The sequence below is a fragment of the Microcaecilia unicolor genome, chromosome 8 (assembly GCF_901765095.1).
Source record: "Microcaecilia unicolor chromosome 8, aMicUni1.1, whole genome shotgun sequence".
In the NCBI taxonomy this organism is placed as follows: Eukaryota; Metazoa; Chordata; class Amphibia; order Gymnophiona; family Siphonopidae; genus Microcaecilia; species Microcaecilia unicolor.
The window spans coordinates 105490826-105516005 of record NC_044038.1 but is presented as its reverse complement, the minus strand read 5'-3'; the positions used below and the strand labels follow the sequence as shown (position 1 = coordinate 105516005).

At 43.2% G+C, this 25180-nt stretch overlaps 1 protein-coding gene across 1 annotated transcript in view; it reads left to right on the top strand.

The window, feature by feature from the left end:
- The window catches only part of GRAMD1A (GRAM domain containing 1A), an 894680-nt gene that overhangs the window by 369505 nt on the left and 499995 nt on the right, over nt 1–25180 (top strand). The window contains 2 exon segments of the mRNA XM_030213386.1: nt 12823–12903; nt 13775–13890. Of these exon segments, the coding sequence (XP_030069246.1) occupies nt 12823–12903; nt 13775–13890 (197 nt within the window).

The following is a 25180-nucleotide window of genomic DNA, read 5'->3' as shown; positions in this document are numbered from 1 at the left end:
GAGTGACTTCAGAACGTTGTCTTCAGAACGTTGAGGGTGAGTTTTATTATAGTAGATGATTTAATTTCCATTACATTTCTTCCCTTTTTCATTCTATATGATCTTGCATATAAGGCGGTAGAACTAGAAGACATGAAATGAGATTGAAGGGGGGCAGACTCAAGAAAAATGTCAGGAAGTATTTTTTTCATGGAGAGAGTGGTGGATACTTGGAATGCCCTCCGATGGGAGATGGTGGAGATGAAAACGGTAACAGAATTCAAACATGCATGGGATAAACATAAAGGAATCCTGTTCAGAAGGAATGGATCCTCAGAAGCTTAGCCGAGATTGGGTGGCAGAGCCGGTGGGGGAAGGCGGGGCAAGTGCTGGGCAAGACTTCTACGGTCTGTGCCCTGAAAATGGCAGATACAAATCAAGGTAAGGTATACACAAAAAGTAGCACATATGAGTTTATCTTGTTGGGCAGACTGGATGGACCGTGCAGGTCTTTTTCTGCCATCATCTACTATGTTATGTTACTATGTATATTAGAAACAAAATGTTTACACTAGCATGAAGCAGAATTCAAAATAAAACAATACCAAAAATATTAGGCTGTCTACATTGTTTTAAAGTAAATTTCACAGTGAAAGGAAAAGTTATTTAATCATAAAACATAATACAGAGAATTTATACCATCAAGGACAAGCCTTGAACCCAAGCTAATAACAGTGAGATGTACAAAAATTAGTCCTCTGTATTGTTCCTAAGTAAATTTGGAAGTTGGATATTGTATTAAATATAAATTATATCCTTTGTTTGCTATCACACTTCGGGCCCTGAAACATGAGAGCAAAAGTCAGGATAGAGATGGCAAGCAAAAAAACAGCTAATGTATCTCCAAATATCAAGTTCCAATTTTGGTACCTCCCTTTGGGTTTAAATCACAATAAATTGATAAAGGAGGTAAGGAGACAATATTATTCAGTAGAAGGAAGACAGAGGATTAAACAAAGGTGCCCCTTGCAGGACAGTATAAAACAGGTTCCTTCAGAGTACACAAGAAAAAAAGAGTAACTTCAGTTAACGAACGCATTTTTCACACAAAATGGGTCTATTATCTTGAAAGAAGGACTAGTGCAGTTCAATTAGTCATTTCTAGATGATTAACCTTACTTCATCTTACTCCCTCAAAGCTATTCTGAGTATGAATACAATGCAAAACAGTTACACACAAGAAAAACTCATTATTTTTACAAAGTTCTTTAACAAAGAGATCCAAATTCTGTAGACTCATGTACATTAAATACACAGACAGTTCCTAATATGGCCACAACACAGATAATAGGAGACACATGACATAGATATACCCAGGGCCGTGCCTAGGGTCTCTGGTGCCCCCCTGCAGACTATCAGTTGGCGCCCCCCCCCGTGTGGCACAAGATGGCAAGGCTTACAAGCCTTTCTTGCAAAATACTTGATCGCAAATAATTTTTTATGATTTTTAACCGTGAAAATGATCGCTCACCACTTGCCACACTGACAGGAATTGTCAGCAATATTCTTAGAAAACAAATTGCTATACATTGCAAAATAAGATAGCAGATGTAAATTCTCAAAGTGGACATATTCCAAACACTAAAATGAAAATAAAATGATTTTTTTCTACCTTTGTTGTCTGGTGACTTTGTTTTTCTATCCATATTGGTCCGAGTCTCTGATTCTGCTGCTCTCTATCTGTTCTCTTAACTCCGTTTCCAGGGCTTCCTTTCCATTTATTTCTTTACTTTCCTCCTTTCTTCTTCATTTCTTGCCCTACATCCATAAGTAAAAGCTGTGTCCTCCTCTGTGAAATTGACTGGAGGAGTTATAAGGTGGATCCAGCTTTTGCCTATTTTCTCCATCCATGTGCAGTTTTTCTCCTCTCTTCCCTTTCCCTCATCTCCATCCATGTGCATCTTCTTCATTTTTCTTTCCTCACCTCCATCCATGTCCAGCACTTCTCCTCTCTCGTCCCTCCCCTGCATCCATATAAAGCAATAATTCTCTCTCCCCTCTCCTCCATCCAAGACCAGCATTTCTCCTCTCTCCCTGCCAACTCCTCCATCCATCCGTGTCCAGAGAATCTCTCTTCCCTGCCCTCCCCTCTCATCCATGTCCAGCGATTTTCCTCTCTCCCCTGCCCTCCACTCTCATCCATGTCCAGCGATTCTCCTCTCTCCCCTGCCCTCCCCTCTCTTCCATGTCCAGCGATTCTCCTCTCTCCCTTGCCCTCACCTCCCATCCATGTCCAACGATTCTCCTCTCTCCCCTGCCCTTCATGTCCAGAGAATCTCTCTTTGCTGACCTCCTCTCCCCTCCATGTCCATTATGCCTCCTCTGCCCCCTGCCCTCCCCTCTCATCCATGTCCAGCAATTCTCTCTTCCCTGCCCTCCTCTCCCCTCCTCTCCATGTCCAGCATGGAGAGGGGAGGGCAGGGGAGGGAGGCGACATGCTGGACATGTGGAGGGGAGGGCAGGGGAGGGGCGAGAGAATTGCTGGACATAGAGGGGAGGGCAGGGGAGAGAGGAGAATCGCAACTTCGGGTAAAAGATTTTGCAGCACGAGAGCAGGAACAGAAGGGAGCGGGCAAGTGAGCCTGACCTCAGGAAAAAGGTGCCGGTACGCTGTACCAGCGCGTACCGGCACAAAAAAAGCACTGTATGTATCCCTCATTGATAAGTCTCTGACTTTAAAGTTTAGCAAGTTCATTAAAGCAAAATATATTTTCACATATCACAAACTCTTCCTATCCAAGCAGAATGTTTTATATTTATTTATTGCATTTGTATCCCACATTTTCCCACCTCTTTGCAGGCTCAAGGTGGCTTACAATTCATCATGAATGGTGGAGATATATAAGAAATAAACATTTAGTAATTACACACAAAACATTTAGTAATTACATACGCAAAAAGAGCAATCAGATTTTCACTTACTAGCTCTTCAACACAGCTAAAATTCCTCTTTGAACCTACTGTTTGAACCATTAGATATCTCAGGTTACCTGATAATTATGCACACATCATTGCAGTCATGCCCTCCTCTCAGTGTACATGCTCAGAAAAAAAACAAAAACTTTGAACCACTTACAGATTTTAACAAACAATTACACTATTTATTTTCTCCCCAGTCTCACTTGCACACCTCCCTCCAAACCTGTTCTCTTTAATTTGAATGTTGTTCAAGCTCACCCTGAATGAGAAGTTCTTCCCACACCAAAGACATATATAGCACTGGTTGTACTCTTTGAAGCAACTTTAGCAGAGCTGTCTGCCTCAGTTAGCACTGCTGGGCTGCCTTCACATCCTGACGCGGAGAGGGAAGGGCAGGGGAGAGAGGAGAATCACAACTTCAGGTAAAAGATTTTGCAAGTGAGTGGACCTGGGCAGCGCCCTCCAGAGGTCGGTGCCCCCCTGCGGTGCTTACCCCGCATACCGTGTTGGCACGGCCCTGGATTTACCAGGAGATATCCTTAGCCATTAAGGGAAGAACAGTACCTACACACTACAGAAACTGACTAGCATTTAAAACACAAGCTAGAGCAGTATATATATTCAAAACTTATATTTCCCCATAAACATCAAAATTAAAGAAACATCACTTACAATGGCCGTTTTCAAAATTCCAGACTTAACACTAAGTGTGTTCTCTGGACTTACACCCATTCTCAGCACACTGTTTGCCAGTGATTCTATCAGCTCTGAAGAATTCCTTTCTCCGAGCTATCAATTATCTCTCTAGTCCGGCTACAGGAAGAGCTCAGACTTTTCTTTGATTATTTTACTGGGGCAATCAAGGGCTTCTCAGGGCACTTATAAACTTCTCCTACCTGCAGTATTTCAACATCCTCTGTCCATCTCATCTTTCCTATTTCCTCCAAGTTAACCTCTACCTTGTACTCCCTTTCTAGTCTTGCTGTCAGTTCTTTCTTCCTATTTCTGCATTGCCATGCCCAGTCCCCTCTGCCCGTACACATAACAACATCCTGGTTCCCTTCTAATTTATCTCTTCCTCTACCTCGCCTTCGGTGCCCTCTAATATTTTGGCTTGGTTGTGTCAGGTATATTTCACCGGTACTGTAATGAGAACTTTCGCTTTAAAGTTAAACTGTTCCCAGTGAGTGGTGAAAGTGAACAAGCTAAATTGACAGAGCTCAGAAACGGAGAGACGAGAAAGGGAGGGGTGTAGGGGGAATTCTTAGAGATACAAAGCCCCAGAGGATGGCCTCTCAGTCTGAATGTGCTGAGCTGGACAGGAGTTAAATTACAAGCACAGGATATGAAAGGGATTTAAGAACAGAGAGAGACCGATAGTTAGTAAATATTTTATTTCAGATCAAAAGAGAAGGGAATCCATACGCCAAGGAAATATCCTATTCCTTTTAAGGGAATTCAGGGTTTGCAACCAGTGATAAAACAATTAATCAAGGGTAAATCCTGGTTTTCAAAACAGGACAGAAATATTCCCTGCCTTCTCAGGATTAATGATCTCATAATTCCCTATCTGTTGTAGTAACTCTTACATGATTAAGCAATTAATTTTCCATGAAATCCAAACTTCTGTTCCCATTTATTTAAATACATAGTAAAAAAAAAAATTTTAAGTGAGTAATTTTAATAGGCTGCACAAGGCAGTTTTAACATTTGAAATCAGGGAAAACTTTCCCCTGAAACAGAAGAGATCATGTTTTGTCAACCAACCTGCACAATAAAACATTACATTGAAAAAAAATCAGCAAGTACTTTTTTTTTTCTTTGCACCTTAATACAACACAGTATCTGTCTGGATTAAGTTTTATGCATAAACTTAGAGTCTCCGTAAAGAGTCCCTTGCTTCTGAGATCTCGGTACACAAGACAAACACAGCAACACATAAATTTTCCCATGGGTATTAAACAGTCAGTTCAGGAATTCCAAATTCCTACCAACTTTCTAGGATAACGTATGCACAGAGTTTTTTTAATTATCTGTAGTCTTCTCACAGTGACTATGAACTCTAGTGGGTTCCAAACCATGGACCTCTTCTATAGCAGTTCCAGACAAAAAGAAAAGTCCGCACTTTTTAAAAGTGGGTCCCAGACCGTGAACTTTTTCTTATACTATAGCAACCCCAGGTTGAAAAAGGGTCCTCACTCTAAATCTCATTCACTAATTTCCCCGATTCATTGCACACAATACAACACAAAATAAACAGAAACAAAAAGGACACAAAAAAAGAAAAAAAAACCCTCAAAACTTACCCAGAATCCTGACAGCTGTCTTTGGTCTAAATTTGGTTCGAACCCGACACCTCCCCTGGTCACAGAGAGATCGGCCTCTGTTTTACAGTGGTGCTCTCTGGAGGACTTTCAATTGTCAGACAGTGATTGCCCATGGAGTTTCAATCTCAACCCTGTAACCAGGGGGAGGGCAGTGGGTCCGGCTTTCTCGAAGGACCAATATGTTATGGAAATTTATATCTCTCACCAAAAAAGCACACTCTCAGGACTCTGAGCAAATTCTGCAGTTTTATTAGATCTGTGTGCACAGAGAGACAAACCATCAGGGTAGAAATCCTGATGCAGTCTGAATTGAAAACTCTCAAATGCTGACTTAAATAGACAAAGAACTTGCTATCTAACAATCAACAGGTATCTATTTTCTAACTAAGTTTTAATGAGGTAAAAAGCAATCACTTCTTTCTACGACTATATATCACTTCTATAGCTCTACCAGTCACCTTTGAAGTTATGTTTCTTGAAAAAGATAAGTAGACTTCTACCACATTAAAACATTCTAATGTGATGATATAGTTGAGCAGGTCTTCTGACTAGCAAGCTATTTTACAGCTGCAGAACTTTCTGGACAACATAAACATTTCTTTGCTTCTCCCTCTACTAGCCCCTTAGATAAGGCTCACATACAGAGCTGATTACACATTCAACCTATTTCCTTGCTAACGAGCTAGTGAATTACAGTCATGGCCTGTGAATAACCTTTTCTTTACTCAGCAGCAAGGCCTAACTAATTCTAGCATGCATTTCTCTAAGGTAAGCATAAGGTACTGTACATACATAGAATGATTTCATTTTTTTATAACAGAGGAGAGGTTGGTTTAGGGGGAAAGATAAGAAGCTCAGTCTTGGTCATGTTTAGTTTCAGATGGTGCTGAGACTTCCAGGCAGCAATGTCAGACAGGCAGGCTGATACTTTGGCCTGGATTTCGGCTGAGATTTCCGGTGTGGAGAGGTAGATCTGGGAGTCACCAGCATAAAGATGATACTGAAAACCATGGGATGAGATCAGAGTACCAAGGGAAGAAGTATAGATGGAGAAGAGAAGAGGTCCCAGGACAGACCCCTGAGGGTACACCAACTGACATTGGGATAGAAGTAGAAGAGGATCCACTAGAGTATACACTAAAGGTACACTGGGAGAGATAAGAAGAAAACCAGGAAAGAACAGAGCCCTGAAATCCAAGTGAGTACAGCGTATCAAGGAGTAGGCTGTGATCAACAATGTCAAAAGCAGCAGATAGATCAAGAAGGATGAGGATAGAATAGAGACCTTTGGATCTGGCTAGGAACAGATCATTGGAGACTTTAGCAAGCGTTGTTTCAGTTGAATGAAGGGGGCGAAAGCCAGATTGAAGTGGATCAAGAATAGCTTGAGATGAAAGAAAGTCAAGGCAACGGCGGTGAACAGCACGTTCAAGTATCTTGTATAGGAAAGGGAAGAGGGAGATGGGGCGATAGTTGGAAGGACAGATAGGGTCCAATGAAGGTTTTTTAAGGAGTGGTGTGACTACGGCATGTTTAAAGGCATCAGGAACAGTCGCAGTGGACAGTGAAAGATTGAGGATATGACAGATAAACGGGATGACAGTAGGAGAGATAGTGTTAAGTAGATGGGTGGGAATAGGATTACATTTGTACCCCGCGCGTTCCCACTCATGGCAGGCTCAATGCGGCTTACATATTGTATGCAGGTACTTATTTGTACCTGGGGCAATGGAGGGTTAAGTGACTTGCCCAGAGTAACAAGGAGCTGCCTGTGCCTGAAGTGGGAATTGAACTCAGTTCCTCAGTTCCCCAGGACCAAAGTCCACCACCCTAACCAGTAGGCCACTCCTCCACTGGTGTGAGGCAAGATTTCCCTTCACTAAATCCATGTTGGCTTTGTCTCTGTCAGGTTCTCAGGTTCAGAGCCCGCGAGGCCGGGCTCTGGAACAAATGTGAGCCCTTGGGCTGCTGACGAGGAGCGACAGCAGCAGACAAAACCCACCAACCAACGCTGGGCAAGCACACCGACACCGGCAGGGACTGCAGGCACCGCCCAGCGAGCCGGAACACACGGACTGGAACACTGGACTGGAATTCCACGGACTGGAGGACACAGGACTGGAACCCCGGACCGGAACACTGGACGGGAATCCCCCGGATTTGAATACTGGACTGGAATCCCCCGGACAGGAGGACACAGGACTGGTCCACACAGCTTCACCTGCACTTAGCTACTAAGCCCCCCAGGAGTTGAGCTCCTGGGTTCGAGTAGCCGGCAGGACTTACTGGACGACACAGGGACCAGGACTAGAACAAGCTGTAACTGAAGTGCACCTAACTCCTAAAGTGACCAAAAGTGTTCCTAAGCCCAGCACCAACAGAAAAGCTCCTAAGCCCTCCACTAACAGCAGTGCTCCTAACAGAAACTAACAGGGGTGCCCCTACGCCCTACACTAACAGAAGTGCAGGGAAGCCACAAGGGAAAAGGAAGGGAAGACAAATGCCAGACCTAACACTGGTGCTTCCTAAGCACCAAGCTGCAGCAGCTAAACACGGGTTCTCACCCCGGTGCTTCCTAAGCACCAAGCTGCAGCAGCTAAACACGGGTTCTCACCCCGGTGCTTCCTAAGCACCAAGCTACAGTAGCTAAACAGGGTCACAAGGAAAAGCGGGGAAGACACAAGGAAACAGGCAGGAAAGCCAAATACCCAAACAACAAAAGGTGCATCCTAAGCACTTACTAACAAGGGTGCTCCCGCTCCCAGCACCAAACTCCAGCACTGCACCAACAGCAGTGCTACTCACCGTAACAAAAGGGATAACAGGGAAGTCAAACACACAAGTCACAAGTGCACACTGTACTAAACTAACCTGGACCTAAAGCAAGTAGCCAGAAGCAAACGTTGCGAAGGCCCTGAAGGAAAGAACACCACTTCCTTATCAAGGCCCTCCCAGATGATGTCACTCTCCCTAGAGCCAGGCAGAACACATTGAAACCCCGAGAGGCCCAACCCACATCAATGCAACACCGAGAAGCTCTTGAAGCCAGTACACCCAGGGAGAGGTAGAGCAACTCAGACCACACCCACAGCTGCAGTGAAGTGAGACAATTAGCCCCATGCTGGCAGCAGCCGGCACAGAGAGAGAGAGAGCTAGCTCAAACAGGACAGAAAAACAGAACAGAAGCCAGCTAAAAAGCTGACCCCCAGGCAAAAGGTAAGTTTGAGAGGAGTTCTGACCACGATCATAACAGTCTCATTAATCCATGCTTTTGAATAGTCTCTACCATTTTGCCCGGCACCGACATAAGACTCACCAGTCCATAATTTCCCGGATCTCCTCTGAAACCTTTTTTGAAAATCGGCGTTACATTGGCCACCCTCCAATCTTCCGGTACCACGCTTGATTTTAAGGATAATTACATATTACTAACAATAGCTCTGCAAATTCATTTTTCAGTTCTATCAGTACTTTGGGATGAATACCATCTGGTCCAGGAGATGTGCTACTCTTCAGTTTGTAGAACTGCCTCATTACATTCTCCAGGTTTATAGAGAATTCATTCAGTTTCTCCGACTCGTCAGCTTCGAATACCATTTCTGGCACTGGTATCTCTCCCAAATCTTCCTCGGTGAAGACTGAAGCAAAGAATTAATTTAATCTCTCCACTACGGCTTTGTCTTCCCTGATCGCCCCTTTTACCTCTCGGTCATCTAGCGGTCCAACCGATTCTTTTGCCGGCTTCCTGCTTTTAATATACCTAAAAAAATTTTTGCTATGTGTTTTTGCCTCCAATGCAATCTTTTTTTCAAAGTCCCTCTTAGCCTTCGTTATCAGCGCTTTGCATTTGACTTGAAATTCCTTATGCTGCTTCTATTATTTTCAGTTGGTTCCTTCTTCCATTTTTTGAACGATTTTCTTTTAGCTCTAATAGCTTCTTTCACCTCACTTTTTAACCATGCCAGCTGTCATTTAGTCTTCTGTCCTACTTTTTTAATATGCAGAATATATTTGGCCTGTTCTTCCAGGATGGTATTTTTAAACAGCATCCACGCCTGTTGTAAATTTTTGACCCTCGCAGCCGCTCCTCTAAGTTTTTTTTTCAACGTTCTTCTCATTTTATCATAGTCTCCTTTTCTAAAGTTAAATGCTAACGTATTTGATTTACTATGTATACTTACTTCAAAGCTAATATCAAATCCAATCATATTATGATCACTGTTATCAAGCGGCCCCAGCACCATTACCTCCTGCATCAGATCATGCGCTCCACTAAGGACTAGGTCTAGAATTTTTCCTTCTGTCATCGGGTCCTGTACCAGCTGCTCCATAAAGCAGTCCTTGATTTCTTCAAGGAATTTTACCTCCTTAGCGTGCCCCAATGTTACATTTACCCAGTCAATATTGGGGTAATTGAAATCACCCATTATTATTGTGTTGCCCAGTTTGTTTGTGTCCCTAATTTCCTTTAACATTTCTGCATCCGTCTGTTCATCCCCTTTACACATGGAATTTCAATTCATAGTGATTCCAAGAAGTGTTTTGTTTCCTGTAGAATTTTCAATCTATTTGATTCAAGGCTCTCCTTAATATACAATGCTACCCCTCCACCAATTCGATCCACCCTATCACTATGATATAATTTACCCCGGTATGACAGTGTCCCACTGGTTATCCTCCTTCCACCAGGTCTCAGAGATTCCTATTATATCTCATTTTTCGTTTAGTGCAATATATTCTAACTCTCCAACCTTATTTCTTAGGCTCCTGGCATTCGCATATAGACATTTCAAACTATGTTTGTTGTTCCTATTTACATCATGCTCAGTATTAATTTGCAATATTTTGCCTGATTTTTATTTTTATTTTAGGACACCTGAGCTACTATGGTCTCTTTTGCAACCTCACTATCAGGATACCCTATCTTCCCTGTTTTGTTGATATCTTTGAAAGATACCTTATCCTGAACCATGTGCTTTTGAGCGACTGTCTGTCTTCCCCCAGTTTCTAGTTTAAAACCTGCTCTATCTCCTTTTTCATATGCCGATGCCAGCAGCCTGGTCCCACCTTGGTTAAGGTGAGGTGCAAATAACTGATCTATAACATTATTCAAGTTTTCACACACACTGAAAAGGTAAGGAGTGGAGGGAGATTCATTCAGTCCTTTAACTATCCAAATGTGCACCTGAAGTGATAAAGTGAGAAGTCTGGGGTGTGTGTCTGGGGGGGGGGGGGGGGAGGGGTGGGTCACTAGTCCCCATTGCTATTCAAGTGTGCACAGAGATTGACAAGATGAGTTGTGGGAGGACGGTCACCGATCACCAATGATATTTAAGTTTGAGGAATGGAGAATGGATCTGTAACACTATCCAAGTGTGCACAGACAGGAACAACGTGAGGAGTGGAGGGAGGTTCATTGAGCCAAATAACTATCCAAATGTGCACCTGAAGTGACAAGGTGAGGAGTGGAGGGAGGTCACTGATTCCCAGTGCTATTCATGTAGGTAGAGAGTGACAGGGTGGGGGGGAGGGGGAGGGACGATTACTGATCCCAAATTCTATTAAAGTGTATACAGAAAGTGACAAAGAGCGTCAGTCAGTGATTCTCACTGCTATCCAAGTATGCACCATTGGTGACAAAGTGAGGGTTGGGGTGATGATCACTGATCCCCAGGTCTATTCAAGTGTGCCCAGAGAGTGACAAGGTAAAGAGTGGGGGGATGCTCACTGATCCTCAGTGGTGTTCAAGTGTGCACAGAGAGTGAAAAAGTGAGGAGTGGAGGAGGGCCAGTGGTTCTGGTTTATTTGGCTTTATACAGTGGCATAGCTACAAGGGACACTGGCCCACCCATTCACGGCTCAGGCCCACCAAGTGTTAACACCCCACATCAAAATCTTTCCTCCTCCGCGGCGTCCTGGCGTCTGACCGCCCGTTGCTGGACTCCGTCCCTCCCTGGCGTCCCCAGCGTCTGCAGTGATTCAATTATTGCTGCCTGCGCTGGCTCTGCAGGCTTCCATTGGCCGGTTCTCGCTCTTGGTTTCATCATTTCCTGTCATGCGAGACCCAGCCAATGAAAGTCTGTGGAGTTGGCACAGGCAGCAATAATTGAATCACGGCAGGCACCGGGTTTGCCTGTAAGGTACACCAGGGATGGGACGGGGTTCAGTGACGGGCAGTCAGCTACCGGGATGCTGAGGAGGTGGAGAGATGTTGATGTGGAGTAGGTGAAAAAAAATCTCTCTCTTTTTTTTTTATATCTCCGGGGGAGGGGGAAGCTGTGGAGTGCCCATCTAAGTTAGCTCTGGGCCCATCCAAAATACTGGGTCTGGCTACTCCACTGGCTTGATATACTGCTTTTACATGCCACGGCACAACAGAACGCCATTGAATTTAGGCACTCAGTTTACAGAATAGGGGGTGTAAGTCAGTTACATACGTAACTATAAATTATTGCAGTTAATGCTTGTTAAGTCCAATTATTGGTACTTATCACTAATTAAGTGCCTGTTTAGTACCATTTAGCTAGTTAAGTTACACATTAACTGACCCTATTCTATAACTGCATGCCCAATTGCGCACCTAATTTTGGGTGCCATTTATTGAATTTGGGAATAAATGTGCACTGATAGTGATATGAGGTGATGGGAGAAGTTTTCTAAGAGGACACAGTGACCAGATGAATAATTTTGGTAGGTTGGGGAGGGTAGGTGTCACTGAAGGCCATGTCTATCTAACTGGGCAAATAACCAAACCCCAATGCTGTTCAGATGTGGAGTCCGGGAAGGGTCACTAATCCCTAAAGTTATCCAAGTGTGCACAGACAGTGTGACAAGGTGAGGAGTGGAGAGGGTCACTGATCTGTTACACTGTCAGCACTCACCAAGTGTGCACCAATACTGACAAGGTGAGGAGAGAGGAAAGGCCACTGAACCCTAATATTTTTCAAATGTTTACCAATAGTGATAGGACTGAGAGGATCAGTGACCTTCATAACTATCTAATTTGTACTGATAGTGACAAGTTGAGGAGGAGAGAAAGTCACTGATCCTTAAAATGATCCAAGTATTCAGGAGGCCAGGTGAAAGGAGAGGTAGCATCTCTTAGTCCCAGCATTTTCAGCCTTTCTAGCTTTGCCTTTGACATGGTGGAATGTGGTGGGGAGGTCTTGTGGGGGATTATCTGGTACTGCTGAAGAGGTTGTTTTTCTTTTTTTGTTGTTGTTTACCTCTGATCTCTTCTGCTTATCTTAGATTCTTCTCCTCCCTTAAACCTTTGGCTGGTTTGTTCCCCTGAGAGGAAGGTGGGGAAGGAAAGGCAGCGGGAAGGGGAAAGAAACTGAGCGTAGGAGCATCTAAAGTGAGAAACCTGCCCACAGTAGAAGCTGAGAATACTGAGTTATATCCCCAGTTCTTCTCTCAGGAGTGGGGGAGGGTTCCTGTGTGCCAACAACTTGTGCTTGTGCTTTTCCTGCATGGATTCCCCTGCATGTTCATTAGCTGTTTCCTTTTTCTCTTTGGTGTCCCCTACCCATGACAGCATTTTTTCACATCCTTTGGTGCCAGGGACCGGTCATTCCTGCTGATCTTCCGACTGTGGCAGAACACGTTGTTGGATAAGGTAAGTGTACAGAGTTGGGAACACTTGTTCCAGGTGATATCAGAAACACACTTGCCAGTGAGTATTTAAATTCATTTCTTGCTGTCTTGGCTAAGGGCTCCTTCCAAAGGCTCAGGGAGAGGTGGGGAGGAGGCAGTCTCCAGGGTTGGAAATGTTTGTGAACAGTGTTTAATTGGTCATAGTTGTTAATTTTTCATTTTTATTTATCTGTCTATTGCAGTAGAGTGCAGAGCATGGCTTTATTTTAAGACAAAATACTGTTACCTGGTATCAGGCTGGGAGTACTGCAGAGGAGTGTATCTGCTGAGCTTCTCCTTTGGCATTGTGCATTTATTCTGATACGCACATGCATGGCAGAACATCTTCTGTTGGCAGATACTGAGTTATTTTTAATGGTGACATTCTTTTTTCGAGAGGGCAGTTTTCAGACTGTCAGCATTACTTCAAGTTCCATAGGTATTTTTACCCAAGTGTTTGCTGGTTTTCAAAGAAAAATTATGTACATATTTCCCTTTGAAAACTTCCTCAGGACAACATGTATGCATAGACTTCAGCCTACATTTTTTATGGATGCTTTTGCTGATTAAAATAAGCATCGTTTTGAACACTATGCCCTCTGTCCTTGTTTACGAGATTTTCAAATATCTCTCTTACTCGTGTAAATAGCCACTGAGAGGGATAAACAGCTTTTGAAAATTTCCTTCACAGTGTAGAAGCAGGTCCCCTTTAGTTTCCTCTTTTCCCAAGCTTGTGACAGTTCCGGGGGGGGGGGGGGGGGGGGGGGGGGGGGAGGGGGTTGGGGGCTGTACTCTTCCAGATCTCTTGTGTTGTATACCCTGATAATGTCCATGTCCCCTTGCTCTCTCTTCAGACGTTGTCTCCGCAGGAACTCTGGCATATTGTACACCAGTGTTATGGTTCAGAGCTGGGGCTCACCAGTGAGGATGAGGATTATGTTTCTCCTGGCATTCAGTTCAATGGCTTAGGGTGAGTAATGGAGCAGGACACAGGCTTCATACCCTCCAGGTAGGCATAGACTCTTTCAAAGGGAGAAACTCCTCCTTACTATCCACGTACTCTGGAGGCAGGTCAGAACTATGCTGCCATGTTGTGAGCATCTTGCAGAACAAAGTTTGATATGAACTCCAAATGGGTTATGAGAGAAGAAGAGGGATGGAAGCCTGCTGGTCTTCTTGAAGGACTGCTGCATGTAGGAGTCCCCTTATAAGCAGGACCCTAGGGTGTAACAGGGAAACCAGCATGGAAATAGAGGTGTCAAACAGCTGAGAGGCTGCTTCCTGTGGCCCCATTCTCTTCAGACCAGTAGTCACAGTGTTCAAAATGAGAGTGCCTCTATTTCTTCAGTCTGTTGCATCATATTTTGGGCTTATAGTATTTCTATCTCACTTCCTTTCTTATGCTATTTAACATTTTATGAACGCAAGCAGGCAGTTGTAAAATTCTTTAGGGAAATACGTGCATAAATGTAAGCACTGAGAACACATAAAACCCAAATTGGTATAGGTCATCTGAGTTGGAAAACAGTTGTCCAAGTCAGGATGTCCAAAATTTGCAATTAATTTTACAAAAGTCTCATTGAATGCGTCCCTGTTGAACTGGATGTTCTATTGACTGATTATTGCTTTACAATGTGTTATAGTATATTGAATTGTATGGATTCATTACTTTGAATGTTTTAGGGATTTCTTTCTTCATGTTATACTAACACTGTAGGGGAAGCTTAGCCGAGATTGGGTGGCAGAGCCGGTGGTGGGAGGCAGGGCTAGTGCTGGGCAGACTTCTACAGTCTGTGCCCTGAAATTGGCAGAAACAAATCAAGGTCAGTTATACACAAAAAGTAGCACATATGAGTTTATCTTGTTGGGCAGACTGGATGGAGCGTGTCTGTCTTTTTCTGCCGTCATCTACTATGTTATTATGAATGCTCTGCCTTCAGTAAATTGCGTAGAAAGCCACGGAAAATAAGTGCTTATTTGATAGCATATATGGTGGGAACAGCCATTTAAAAAAAAAGTGGAGCGTTTTATGTGTAAATAGTGGCACTTACATGTGCAAGCAGCAGATTTTGCAACACTCACATGAAAGCACAGTCATGTACATATTATGGAAGTAATTTTATAAAGAGCCACCTGGTTGTAGGTGGCAAGAACTTGTTTAAATGCCTGTTTGCTAGTTATTTACACACACATATGCATGTAAATGACTGTTTTCTATCTAAGCAGTGTTCTATAAGATGCGATGGTGCATAATCTATATTGCAGTCTAGTCATATGCATTTATGCCTGTTCTACAGCTGATGTAAATGATGATGCCTAACTTAAATGTGCATTCTCAACTCCTTAAGCTAATATTGTACAAAGAAAAGAAATGCCTTCTTTGTACAATAAGCTCCATATATGTACGTTCTTGGCACCAGGGCCGGTCTTAGCAAGTGCGGGGCCCTGTACAGACCAATTTGGTGGGGCCCCATCCTAGCCCAGCCCCCGCCTTAGCTCCACCCCATTGATAAGATTATTCAATTTTTAGAAAACTTTTTATTTATGAAATTTCAAATAAAGACAAATGAAGCTAAACTTGTACAAAACAACTGATTGAAATAATAAGCACAATGCTATCATGAAACCCCCCCTCCCCAGAAATTATTCCGTTCAAGTCCACTACAATTAGTAGTTCCAATTCTCATAACAAAGGAGAATAAAGGAAAAATATTAATTAAGAAAAGATCCAGTACTTTCAAATTCCCCTGTTACTCTGTAACCCATCAAACCAGAGAGGCAAGTAGCCAAAAAAGATGTAAGTAAATGCAAGGTTCCCATTAAAGACAAAACCACAACACATTTACAGTACCAAATGTTTCCATAAATCAGCTACATTACAGATAGACTGACTGACTGTCCTAAATCTAGTCCTCCTGCTCCTGGGTGTGCTGCTTTGAAATCAGCTCCCCCTGCTGCCGCGAATCTTCCATGAAGAAGGAAAAATGGACTTTTGTGCTTACATTTCCTCAACCAGCATATGACCATGTAAATTGACCAACATTTGAAGGACTGTTATTGGAAAAAAAAATACCCATTAGTGTGTCCAGTGAAAAAAGGACTACCACGGATGGTTCTCGCTGGCCTTCAGTAAAAATAAAATAGTCACAATTAATACCTTATACACCAATATACCAGCCATATGGAAAATGCAGACCGTCAACAATATGAAGCTAGCAAGGGATCATAATATCACAATTCTCATGTAGAGCCACGAAACACCCTTTTAGAGGTAGTGTGTCATGATTTAGGCTCTATATCCTTTCTGATGTTTTGGTGCCACCTTAGTAAGGCCAACACATAATCTCTCCACTGCAAAACACTATACACAAACTTGTGCAAAAACACACTCATAACCTTAACAAACCATAACGGCACTAATTCCAAGGACAGGACGAGCTACAACCTTATGCGTGGAAAGGCAGCACTGTAATTACACCGGGCTCTAAAACCCCAGTACACAACCTAGTGGAAAAAAACAAAACAAAGGGCCGGAACTAAGATGACGGCATAGCAGGATGCGTCGAGAGGCAGCTCTGGGGTCCCATTTGGCGCTAAAGTTTTTTCTGCGACGATGCCTCATACCAAACGAAAGGGGTTTACGAGGTTAGCTCCCCCACCTACCTCGATGTCCTCCCCGTTCCACACGGGGCTCGAGCGCCTCTTTTTGCCACTTTCCCACAGAAACAGAGACATGGATCCCATTGCTCGGCCCTCGGGAGAGGCGGAGACCATGCTGGGAGAGGAGGTGTCTCTTTCACCACCAGCAATGCTGAAGCCTTCGTGCCCAGCGTCATCGACGAGTCTGGTTGAGAAGCAGCAGCCTACCGGAAGTGTTTTGGCTGCTGCTCCCAGTGAAGGTCAAGAAACGTTGAGGAAGACGCTAAGAGCAGAGGCAGGAGCCTCAGGAAAAGAACCGGAGGTAAATCTTGAGATGATTTGGAAGAAGCTGAATGAAATGGATACAACTTTACATCAGACATCAGGTGAAATTAGAGCCTTTAATAGTAAATTTCAAGAACTTAATTCTAAAGTGGATTTAATTAAAGAAGAAACTGTTGAAAAAATTCAAAGTGATCAAAAGAATGTTGACTCTTTACAGGAATTTAGATTATCAGTGATCTAAATGATCTAACTTCGTTCACATATCTTTTGAACATATCATAGGGAGTAATCCAAGGGAGATTAGGGAAATTTAACAAACGTAAATTTAGTCTTTTATTGAAATTCTCAATCTGTTCCATCTTTCTCCGAATGTCTATATTGTCTTTAAATATAGACATTCGGAGAAAGATGGAACAGATTGAGAATTTCAATAAAAGACTAAATTTACGTTTGTTAAATTTCCCTAATCTCCCTTGGATTACTCCCTATGATATGTTCAAAAGATATGTGAACGAAGTTTTACAAATTCCTTTGGAAGCTATTCTGCCTGTAAACAGATTATATTATATTCCTGTTCCTAAGGGAGAGAAGGGGAAAAAACAAGAGCTTCAAGAAGTCAATCTGGACTTAAATAATATTTCAGCAGTACTGGAACAGACATTGGATGAAAATACTGAAAGATCCACTTTAATTGTGTCATTCATTTTTGAACAGGATTTGAATAATATAATGAAACTTTATTTTAAGAACTTGAAAACCTGTTTTGGGGGAATTAAGGTTCAGATTTTCCCTGATGTAGCGAAATCTACCCAACAAAGAAGGAAAGCCTTCCTTGCGTTAAAATCAAAAACATCTGATATAGGAGGGACCTTCTTTTTGGCATTTCCATGTAAATGCATTGTTAAATTGGGTCAGATTAAATACACCTTTTATTCACCTGAACACCTTGAATCATTTCTTGATTCAAGGCAGCAGTAACGATATAAATATAACGTGGGAATGTTAAGCCACTATCTTTTTTTTCCTAATTTTGCTAATAAATACTTGTTTTAAATCCTCTCTAAATTCCACCGACCCCTCTCTCACCTTAATGTGGTCTAAGGAAGCAAAAAAAATTATGTTATAGGAATTTGATAGAATACGATTTGTATATCTGTATAATTGTACGATATTTCCTTAAATGTTGCTTAATTTCCTCTTATGAATCATGGCTGTATTTCAATAACAAGTATTTTCTTGTTGTAATGTTTAAAATTAATAAACAAATTTAACACAAAACAAAAAGGGCTGCAAATACTACATGCTAGCAGAATACTGCACCTTGATCACACATGAAAAACACATGACACAACAGATATGAAGGCAAAATACTGAACTGGAAAGTTACCTCAAGAAGTCAGACTCAGCATGCAGCAATACTAGAAAAATTGAAACTTACATGCAAAATATCACAGATGCACATTTCCAAAAACTGACGTATTCCAATTAATAAATTCTGAATAAAATACTTTTTTTCTACCTTTGTTGTCTGATCATTTAGTTTTTCTATTCGCTTTGGTCCCAGTGTCTTCTGTTTTATGCAGTGTCTTCTTTCCATTTGATATTTTTTCTTTCATCATGTCCACCATCCTCCTATGTCCTTATGTGTCCTGTCTACCATCTGTAGCCCTGTCCCTATCCTTTCTCCAGTTTCAGAAGAGGGAGAGGGCCCACAGTCAGTTATCAAGATTCAAACTTAATTATATACTTCTGTGGGATAGACTAGACACAACAGCCCTCCTCTCTCCATTCCATTCCTAGATTTACCCTTTAAAAAGGCATTGCATGATCAAACCTATGTTAAGAAAATTTGTACTTTTAAGCATGCCAAAAGTAGCAGCCCTGACACTGTTCGAAGAATCAACTACATTCAACCAATATGGGACCAGATGTCATTACCACCCAACCTTAGCAACGTGTTAAGTCGTGAGGTGATAAGCATGCCTGTCCAACTGAGGTCTACAGAATAATTCCTCTAATGAGGATTCCACAGCAATACCTACTAGTCCTAGACAGAATACATGGGTTGCTGCACAGAAGCTTGAATGAGTGACTGCATCTGCCCTAGGCAGATCTCGTGCTGAGTCAGTCAGAGAGTAGTACACACCGACTAGAGGCATGTTAAAAGATGCTGTACAGAGGGAAACCCATGTGCTGACTTGTCCTGAGATGAGAGCTCTTACCCTGTGTGTTACTGTCAGCAGCACATTTCAACAAAGTGCCAAGTTTTCCTTATTGTGTAACCTAGAGCACATAGTCTGCCAGTGAAGAAATGGATTGGATTATTAATTTTATATCCTGATTGAAGCAATATCAATTTGAATTACATAAACAGAAATAACGGGGAAACTCTTAGAAAAACAATAAGAACAATAAAGGAAATAATAGGAAAATAAAACCTTTTCAATATATAGACAGGATTACTGCTAAACTGAAAATAAAACAAAATATGAATCTATAATGTCCATAAACAGCAACAGTAAATCTCAAATTAAGTATCAGTTGGTTCTGAATTCTCTTTCCTCGATCACCTCCGATCATGACCAGGCTCCAGCTTTTCCCTTCCCACTCAGTGACTCCTGGCCGCGAGGAAACAGGAAATACCTCATCAGAAGGCGGGACATTGAGCGGGAAGTGAGAAGCTGGAGCCGGTGAGCCGTCGCTGCAACTGTCTGTTGGGCTGGGGATCGGGGCCGTTGCGTCGCTGCCAGTGCCTGCAACTGTCGGGGTCCGGCCAGCTGACGGCGGGCTCAGCGGCGGGCGGTGTGGGTGGCGGGAGCGGAGCGGCCAAGCGGAAGCGGGATCGGGAGGACTTCATGAGCGGTCCGAGCGGAGGTCGGAGGCAGAGTTGAGGTGCGCCACGCAGGGCCCCCTTAAGCGCGGGGCTCTATGCGGCCGCCTCGGTCGCCTCTGCCTAAGACCGGCCCTGCTTGGCACCAAAATCTAAACCAAAACCTTCCACGGGATGATGCCAGATTTTAAGCACACACATAAATGTTGGTGTTTTAGTCATTTACACGGTATGGCAACATACTTGCATAAATGACTTCTTATAAGGACCAGCCTGTCACAGACTCCGTTCAAACCTGGGCAACAACCAAATTAACATTTTCTCTTAACAGTTCTATCTTGTTAGGCTTCTTCAGCACAGTTCCAGTTACTCATACATAAATCCAGGGCTAACTCAGGACCTGGGTCTTCCCAGACAAATAAAGGCGCTCTTTTACCTTTGCAGTCTTCTGTTTCTTCTCATGCAGTCCTTGGTCATCTTAACACAGGGTGCAAACTAGAGAGCTGCACGGCTTCCGTCCCCGCAGGAATCCCGCGAAACCCGCGGGATTCCCGCAGGGACGGAGGCAGTTCCTGTGGGGTTCCCGCGGGGATGGAAGCTGTTCTGCGGGGTTCCCGCGGGGACGGAGTCAGTTCCTGCGGGGTTCCCGCGGGGATGGAACCAGTTCTGTGGGCTTCCCGTGGAATTGTAAGCTCCACCTGCACCAGCCTCTCATCTACCGAATACCAATTTCTTTGAGTGCTGTCTCCTCCTTCTCCTCCTCTTCCGCCTTGCTTTAACAGCATAAATGTGGAAAGTCTTCCATTAAGGAGGTGGTAGAGTCACAAATGATGACGGAATTCAAAAAGGCATGGGATGAACACAGAGGATCTCTAATTAGAAAATGGAAGTTATAAAAAAACCTAACCTTAAATGGCTGCATGTGTGTGGATGTGTCAAGTGACGCTTAGATGGCGACTCTGGCTGTGATGAACTAGGGCTGATACCTGGCAGACTTGTATGGTCTGTGTCTCATACATGGCAATCTGGTGTAGGATGGGCTGGAAAGGGCTTAGACAGCAACTTCAGTGGCTGGAACATGAGGACAGTGCTGGACAGACTTTTATGGTCTGTGTCCCACAAATGAGAACATGAATAGGCTGGAGTGGGCTTCGATGGCAACTCCAGCAGTTGGAACATAAGGATGGGGCCAGATAGACTTCTGTGGTCTTTGTTCCAGAAAGTGTGACTATTGGGCAGAGTGTGAGTGTGACTATTGGGCAGAGTGGATGGACCGTTCAGGTCTATTTGCTGTCACTTACTATGTTACTATTAATCCTCTTTGCTCCCAGGCTGGTGCACAGACCTCAGCTCTGACACAGGCACGAGAATCAGATGTCACCTGACCTACTGGCGCGTGCATGTGGCGACCTCTCAGCACACACTGCCAGTGAATCAGAGACAAATCTTACATGTGTGCACCAGAGTGTTCCAAGTTCCAACTTCCGTTCCTTCCTTGCCTACAGTGCTGTGGCTCAAATCCAGAGAGAGACTGAGGGAGCTAACTGGAACTTTCTTTTATGTACTATTAAATTCTTACGGGGATGGGTGGGGATGGGTTAAATTCTTGCGGGGACGGGTTGGGATGGTTTAAATTTTTGCAGGGATGGGTGGGGATGGGTAAGATTCCAGTGGGGATGGGTGGGGACGGGTAAGATTCCAGTGGGGATGGGCGGGGATGGGTAAGATTTCTGTCCCCGTGCAACTCCCTAGTGCAAACCTTTGAGCTAGGGCCACTCCTCGCTTCCCTGGGGCTCCTTCACAGGTACTGCAGCCAAATAACACTTTGGGAGGATTCTTTCACTTGGAACCTCCCTCCAGGAGATCTCTGCACTTGTGATCTCTCCTGGAGATCTTTTGCCTTGGAGCTTCTCTGATCCATTCTGCTCCAGGGCATTTAACCATCTCCCAGCCTGAACCCCACCCCTCTGTTTCAGTGGAGTAAGGTGGCTAAACTGCAGCCTCAGTGAAGTATTGTTCTTAGGGACACTAGCCAATATACCACTCCCTCACACAGCTATAGGACTAGAATGAGTGATTGTGTCTTTCTATATATTTTACAAAAGTCTCCATGCTCAGCAGAGCCTTTTGTAAAATGCCATTGAATGGTGGACTTCATGACCCGAAAGGGCTTCACATTTTTGGCTGAAATTTCACCTAAAAGTTATGTAACACAGTAACATAGTAGATGACAGCAAAGACCCACACAATCCTCCGGTCTGCATAATAAGGCAGCCAGAGCCACACCCATCACTCCGTGCAGGTTACACTCCTTCGTGATCAAATAGTGGCATCAAATACAGGGCAGTCAGCAATTTGCCACAGTGCCAACCATAATTAGGGGCCCTTTTACTAAGCCGCGTAGGTGCCTACGCATGCCCAATGAGTGCCAAATTGAAGTTACCGCCCGGTTACCATGTGGCCCTTGCTGTAATTTCAATTTTGGCACATGTACCACAAACTTGAATTGGCCTCTGCCAGTCTGACCGGTTCAATAATCAAAACAAATATTTTATGGTCTCCAATATTTTTTATTTTCTGTCGCACGGCAGCTACACACGTAGACCATTACTGCCCAGTTACCAGTCTGGCCGGTTCAATAATCAAAACAAATATTTTATGGTCTCCAATATTTTTTATTTTCTGTCGCACGGCAGCTACACACGTAGACCATTACTGCCCAGTTACCGCGCGAGACCTTACCGCTAGGTCAATGGTTTGCAGTAAGATCTCAGACCCAAAATAGACGCGGAGCAATTTTCATTTTGCTGCATGGCCAAAAAAAGGCATTTTTTGAAGGTGCGTTAAAAATAATTCTGCATGTGCCCAAAACATACGTCTACACTACAGCAGGCCATTTTTCAGCACACCTTAGTAAAAGGCAGTTATATTTGACACAATCTTGGAAGAATGGTTTTGTAATTTTGGCTGTTGTATAGTTACATACTTGATAAAATCCAGTCCAATAATTTTACTGACTGACATCATTTTACTTGGTATCAACCCTATGATGACTTCCCCTCCCTCTCCGAGAGACACTCATAGCATACAATATGAATGTTATATAATATATGCATACTTGATCTTGTTCTGTCTTGCTATAAACGAGACACAGACTGTAGAAGTCAGCCTGACAATGGCCTTACTTCCCAACTACTAAAGTTGCTATGTAACTACCATTAAGTTTTTCTTTGATTTCTTCCTCTTTCTATATAGGAATCCTTTGTTTATCCAATCATTTATAAATTCCATCAGCGTTTTTGTCTCCAGCTCCTCCCCTGGGAGGGCATTCCAAGCATCCTGCACCCCACTCAGATAGACTATGTTGTCATAGTCTAGTCTGGAGGTGAACAGGGCATGTGTTGTTTGCAGTGCTGCTTCATCAAAATAACTCTTTACCGATCTCAGCTGTTGTAAGAGAAAAAATGCTTTCTTTGAACTTAAGGATGTCTGCTCCTTAAAGGAGTGGAATCAATTAACACCTCCAGATATTTAAAACTCTTTACTGGTCATATAGGCATGTACAACAAGAAAGGTGTCACATCTGGGGTAGTGTTTCTCCCTGTAATACAGCAAACAGCAGTCTTGCTAACATTTAATACAAACCAACAAAAAGAGGGTCCAAGTCTCCCGCAAAAAACACATGAAACAACAAAGAAAGCGGAAGAAAACCAAAATAGACCAGATAAAAACCACAAAGAGTAAGCGTACCAAAAAAGTTTTATTGGGACCCTACACGGTCCGTGTTTCGGTCAAACGGCCTTCTTCAGGGGTCTTCAAATTGACATATACAGATGTACCTCCAGAATTCTCATGGAGTAAAAGGCATAATCACTGGTGCTGTCCGAAATTGAGCGTAGGCATGAAAATCTGTATATGTCAATTTGAAGACCGCAGAAGAAGGCCGTTTGGCCGAAACACGGACCGTGTAGGGTCCCAATAAAACTTTTTTGGTGCTCTTACTCTTTGTGGTTTTTATCTGGTCTATTTTGGTTTTCTTCCGCTTTCTTTGTTGTTTCAAACATTTAATACAAGCCAGTTCTGTTGTAACCAGCTGGCTGCTAACTCTGAACCCGTATGAAGATGGGAGAGGTCCATTGTTACTGGGGAAATCCTTGCAAGTATGATTATATCATCTGCAGACCAATAGACATTCAGACCGAGTTCATAAAAAATAACGGCAATAAGGCTCAGCCCTGTGGGACTCTACATTCCAAAGGTACAGGGTGGAGGTTTTATTCCCTGAGTTCACAGTATAAGATCTATTAGAAAGGAATGAGGCAAAACCAAGCGAGGGCAATTTCCATAGCACCTATGGCTTTCAACTGCTGAATAAGCAAGGTGTAATCCACCAAGTCAAAAGCAGCAGCCAGATCCAGGGAGACAGCTAGAACTTGCTGGCTGCTATCCAAAATGTTCCATATTTCACTAATTACTGATGTCAGAACGGTCTCTGTACCATGATGTTTCCGAAAACCTATCTGCCTTGAGTGTAATATGTTCGCACTTTCCACAAGTACTTGCTAAATTAGTTTGATTAAGAAGTAGCTAATGGTTAGTTAATAGTTGTAATCAGATTTGTTATTGCTTGTTCTGCTTGTGATATTATTGTATATTCTTTCATAATGTTAACTGCTCTGGACCCTACTACTACTACTTAACACTTCTATAACGCTACAAGGCATACGCAGCGCTGTACACCATACACATAAAGACAGTCCCTGCTCATAGAGCTCACAATCTAAATAAGACAGGTAACAGACAGAACAACTAAGGGGTAAGGGGAATTAAAGAGGAGGGGATAAAAAGTACAGGCAAGTGAGCAGTGGTTAGGACTCAAAAGCGGCGTCAAAGAGGTAGGTGTTTAGCTTGGACTTGAAAACGGCCAGACGGGGCTAGACGTACATGCTCGGGATATTCCAGGCGTGTGGTGCAGCGAGATAGAAGGAACGGAGTCTGGAATTAGCAGTAGAGGAGAAGGGGACAGACAAGAAATTTGTCAACATACCCTATTGGGAATTTAGTGGTATAGAAAAATCAGATTAGATTAGCTACGTAGTTTTTTCAGGACCACTTGTTCTATTAATTTGGCTACAAGATATAGGTTGGAAATTGGCCTGTAATTTGGGACTTTACTTGGGTCTGAGTTGGAACCCTTTAGAATTGGATGCAAGCTAGAGCATTTTCCAACTGGAGGGAAGAGTACCATCAGAAGAAGCAATGGAATAAGACAAGGTCTAGCTAGTCTTATCCAGGTTATCGGGATAGGATCTAAGCACGCACACGGGTGCTTGGTCTTTTGAGTAAGTCTTTCTAGCAAACAGGTTTGAAATCAGCTTAATTTTGAGACTGGTAAATTCTGATTGGCCTCTTCATTATCAGTTACAACTCCCTTAGTGCCTACAGGATGTAGGGCAGAAACCTTAGCATGGAAGTATTTGCATCTGGTGTATTTCGGGATACCCTA